At 33.6% G+C, this 4,333-nt stretch overlaps 1 protein-coding gene across 1 annotated transcript; it reads left to right on the top strand.

The window, feature by feature from the left end:
* The first annotated feature begins 1,571 nt into the window (after window positions 1–1,571).
* On the top strand, window positions 1,572–3,045 carry LOC112786868 (L-type lectin-domain containing receptor kinase VIII.2-like). Its single transcript, XM_025830241.3, has one exon. The coding sequence runs from the start codon at window positions 1,779–1,781 to the stop codon at window positions 2,853–2,855; it is 1,077 nt and encodes a 358-aa protein (XP_025686026.1). The 5' UTR covers window positions 1,572–1,778; the 3' UTR covers window positions 2,856–3,045.
* Window positions 3,046–4,333: the final 1,288 nt, after the last annotated feature.

The following is a 4,333-nucleotide window of genomic DNA, read 5'->3' as shown; positions in this document are numbered from 1 at the left end:
TATTTATATTTGAGCATGGCACCCATTAAACCCTTAAACCCAAATAAAATAGTATCTAAAGCCCAAAAGATAATATATCTAAAATCCAAAAAAGATAATTATCTAAAGAACAAAAGATAATATCCGATTTTATTCTCATTTAATTCCAAATCAAAAGTAATAATGACTTATTCAATTAGCATTTAAAACAATAAATGAGATCATCATTATATAAGTCATTTAATTTGAAATAACATAATTTATGATTATAATTAATATATGTATTACCCACAAATAAATTAGAAAATTAAATTTCCTGCATGTTTTTGTAATTTTCAAAGTCCATCACTTCTCCTCACCAATTTTTATTTGTTTTTTTTATGTATTCCATGTTAAGACACAATACAAAATAATCCTTTTAATTTATTCTATTCTCATGTTATAAAATAAACACAAAATATTTAAAATTAAGTGAAGGTAATTTCCTAATTTTTTTTAACTTTCTAATCTTTTAACATTTTAATATTATTAACACTTTAACATTTAATTTCTTACTCAATTACTTTCTTATATTTCTAATCGCTCGTTTAATTTATACTATTTATTTTTTCTTGGAAAATTTACCTTGAGGGTTGTACTTCTTATAAGTGCTACACCACGTAACCGTTAAGGTAACGGACCTCTCCGAACTATTACTAGTATGGGCTCGAATGTCTATGAATGAATTAGATATTTTGACCGTTTAATAATTAAATTGATAATAAAAACTCATAAGGTCGTCCTTTATAATTTAAAAATAAATAATAATTAAAAGAGTAAAGTATCGTTTTTGTCTCCCAACGTTTGGGATAAATTTTATTTGTATCCCTAACGTTTAAATCGTCTTATTTGTATCCCTAACGTTTGTAAAAATGATTCAATGTTATCCTATCGTCAATTACACATCATGAGCGCTTTAGTTTGAGCTCTTCTTGAAGTTAGAATACAAATATCTGAGATAGAATCGATGATCCACTCCGAAAATGCTAAAACTAATTCCTACAACATTTACATAATTCACTTTTTTAGGGACATAATTGAATCTAAACACAAATAGTGGGTATAATATTAAAATCGAACACATCTAAATAAGACATAATTAAGAATGAATACATTCAAGTGAGAATAATTGAAAAATATAATCTGATTTGTTAGTATAATTGATAGTAGGATAACATTGAATCACTTTTATAAACGTTAAGAATACACATATGACGATTTAAACGTTAGGAACACAAATAGAACTTATCCCAAACATTAAAGACAAAAGTGATACTTTACTCTAATTAAAATCTAGTTATAACTTATTCTGAATAACCAATAAACCCTAATGAATAGTTTTATATTTGTAAAATTTCGCCATTGTTCTTCCGTTACAGGTATATTAAAGTAATAAATAAATAAATAGACTAAAATAGCTAATAACTTAATTAGATCAACCAAGTTTTGCGCGGTCAAAGCAGTTAGTTAATCCCATATTAATAATTATCAACATTATTGAGAATATTATTTTTCACATTATTACTAAAATCACATCCTTAATTTCCCCAAGTATGAATATACCAACAATAATAGGTAATCACTTTGACAATTAATTAATTAATTAATTATTTCGTTGTTTTGAGGAAAAACAGAGGTGGGGTTGATTGAGCGATAACCAATTGTAGTTACAACCTCCACAGCCATAATAGAATTTCTGGGTCCCACAAACAATAACAGAAAAACAACGGTAACAGCACTATCACCGTTTTTTCGAAGGAATGAGGATAATGGTTACGTCATTGTTCATCGCAATATTCATCACAATGTTCATCATTTCCCTAACCGTTTCTGTTCAATCTTCTCCTTCCTCACAACCGCCGCCTGTTTCCGTTAACCATAACAACTTTGACAATGACATCAATCTCTCAGGTGACGCTCACGCCGTCAAAGACCGGGTGAGTCTCACGCGCCCCTCACAGTTCAGCTCCGGCCTCCTTCTCCGAAACACCTCAATCACATTCTCCTCTGCCAGCGCCAACACCACCGCCAATACAACCGGCACCTCCCTCTCCGTCGAATTCTCATTCTCAATCTCCCCCGCCGCCGCCTCCGACGATGGCGGTAGCGGTTTCGTCCTTATCCTCTTCCCTGGCGACTTCGAGAATGTATTCTCGGCTAACTACTCATTCGGCATCTCAAAAGAATACAGCAAAAACTATGTCGCCGTCGAATTCGACACCTCGCAAGATGACGAGTTCAACGATCCAAACGCGAACCACGTCGGAATAGACGTCGGAAGCCTCATCTCCGTCGCAATCGCGAATGTCTCCGACTCAGACATTGTCCTCAACAACGGCGAGAAGCTGAAAGCTTGGGTTGATTACGTGGCAAGTTCGAAGAATCTCGAGGTTCGGTTATGCAAGTCCAGTGAAGACCGCCCTAACGATCCGATCGTTTCGCACAAAATCGATTTGGCTAAACTCTGGGGAAACGAGCCCGTGTTCGTTGGTTTGAGTGCCTCGAACGACGCGGATTCCGTTCAGGTTGTTAGTGTGTACACGTGGAAGGTGGTGAGTTCTGGAGACGTGGCAGAACGTCAGGGTGCACGAAACGTGCCGGCTGAAGAAGAGAAGGGTAGTTTTGGAACTTTGTCGGTTCTTGCTGAGGTTATATTCGGAACTGTGTGTGTTGCGTTGGTTGCTTTTGTGGTACTGTTTCTGTGGGCCATATTCTTTCAGAAGCACGAGGAAGAACAGTCATTTGCGCTTGGGAAGAGAGAGAACCTTGAGTATGAGAGGATAGATGTTGCTGTGGATAAGCAAAGTACTGAAGAGATTGAGAGATTGAATTCGTAGATGACAATACTGATGATGTGATTATGGAATTGTTGTTGTATATGTTTTATTGTATCTATTTTCAATTGGGAAAATGTAATTTTTGTAGGAGATTCTTCATTTTCTTTGTAATTAGAAATGTTGCAACCTGAACCACGTTTGTAAAGTAAATTTTTCCTTGGTTATGAATTGTTAATTAGCATTCTTGTAACATCTTATGATCCTTGATAGAAATAATTCGATTCCTTATTAATCAATGTTATACAAGATACACTTGTATCATTGAGTTTTATTGTTGCGTTCCGCCGGTAGCAGAATTTTGGTGAAGTTATGTTGGGCTAGTAAAAAATCGGAAAGACGTGATTGTGATTTCTATTTTTGCTTTTATCGGGAGCTGGTCAAAGTCTATTTATTTGAAAATAAATGAATATCATCGACCAAAAAATAAATAAATAAATATGATATTGTCATGTAATTGAGAAATTTAGGTTTAGTGTAGTAGTTTATTTATTAATAATGACATAGATGTTTATGATAGTGAGACTGTTGTTATTTAAAATTATAATTATTAAATTTAAGTAGATGTCATAAAATTTTATAAATTATACTATGTGTATACTAAAATTAATCACTAAAGTCAATTATCAGTATAAAATATATGTTGAATATAAATATATATTAAAAATAAATTAAATCATACATATATTTATATATAAATACATTACTGATTCACTTTAATAACTGATTTTAATATTCGAATAACATTTTTTATATTTTATAGCGTGATTATGGATTATGGGGATAGGGGCGAAACCCAATCTTGCATAAACATATTTATTCATCAAACACTAATAAAATTACCATCAATTTTTAAATTAGTAAGTGTTCATGTTTTGTACAAAGCCCAAAACTAGTGTTACAAGTTTTTGGTTAGGCCCAAAATCAAGTTTTAGCTTAGGCCCAACATTAAAGAATCGACAAAACCAATTCAACTAGGTATTTTTGAAATTAGTCTTTTATTCGATCCTTTTTTATATTAATTAAAAAAAACACTAAAACAAACACATCTAAATAGATTTACAAATCTAAAAAAAAAAAAAAACTCTAAATATTCCAAATCAAATTTTCACTAGTAAAACTTTCTCTCCGTAAAAATCTAGAGCTGCAGCGCTCCTCATCTGTTGCTGTGTTCCTCTTCTCCTGCACCGTATTTCTCCCGCGACGATCTCCTCCTTCGATGACGTGTTTCTCCTTGGTGACATGCACCACCCCGGGCGACGTGCTCCTCCCCCGCGCCGCGCACCCCCTCGCCCTGTGCCTCCTTCTTCGATGCGCCTCTCCCGTCTCTGGTCTCCTCCCCTGCGTCGTTCTCCTTCTCCGTCTCTGATATTTCTGCTTGCATAATTTTGTATGATTTGCGGAGTTTTTATAATATAAATATAATTTGGATGTGCATAATTTCGGATGTGTTTATATTGTCTAATTAATTGTGGATGTGT

This window comes from Arachis hypogaea, chromosome 20, assembly GCF_003086295.3.
Source record: "Arachis hypogaea cultivar Tifrunner chromosome 20, arahy.Tifrunner.gnm2.J5K5, whole genome shotgun sequence".
NCBI lineage: Eukaryota > Viridiplantae > Streptophyta > Magnoliopsida > Fabales > Fabaceae > Arachis > Arachis hypogaea.
Note: the sequence above shows the minus strand (reverse complement) of the source record. Positions and strands in the feature narration are given on the sequence as shown.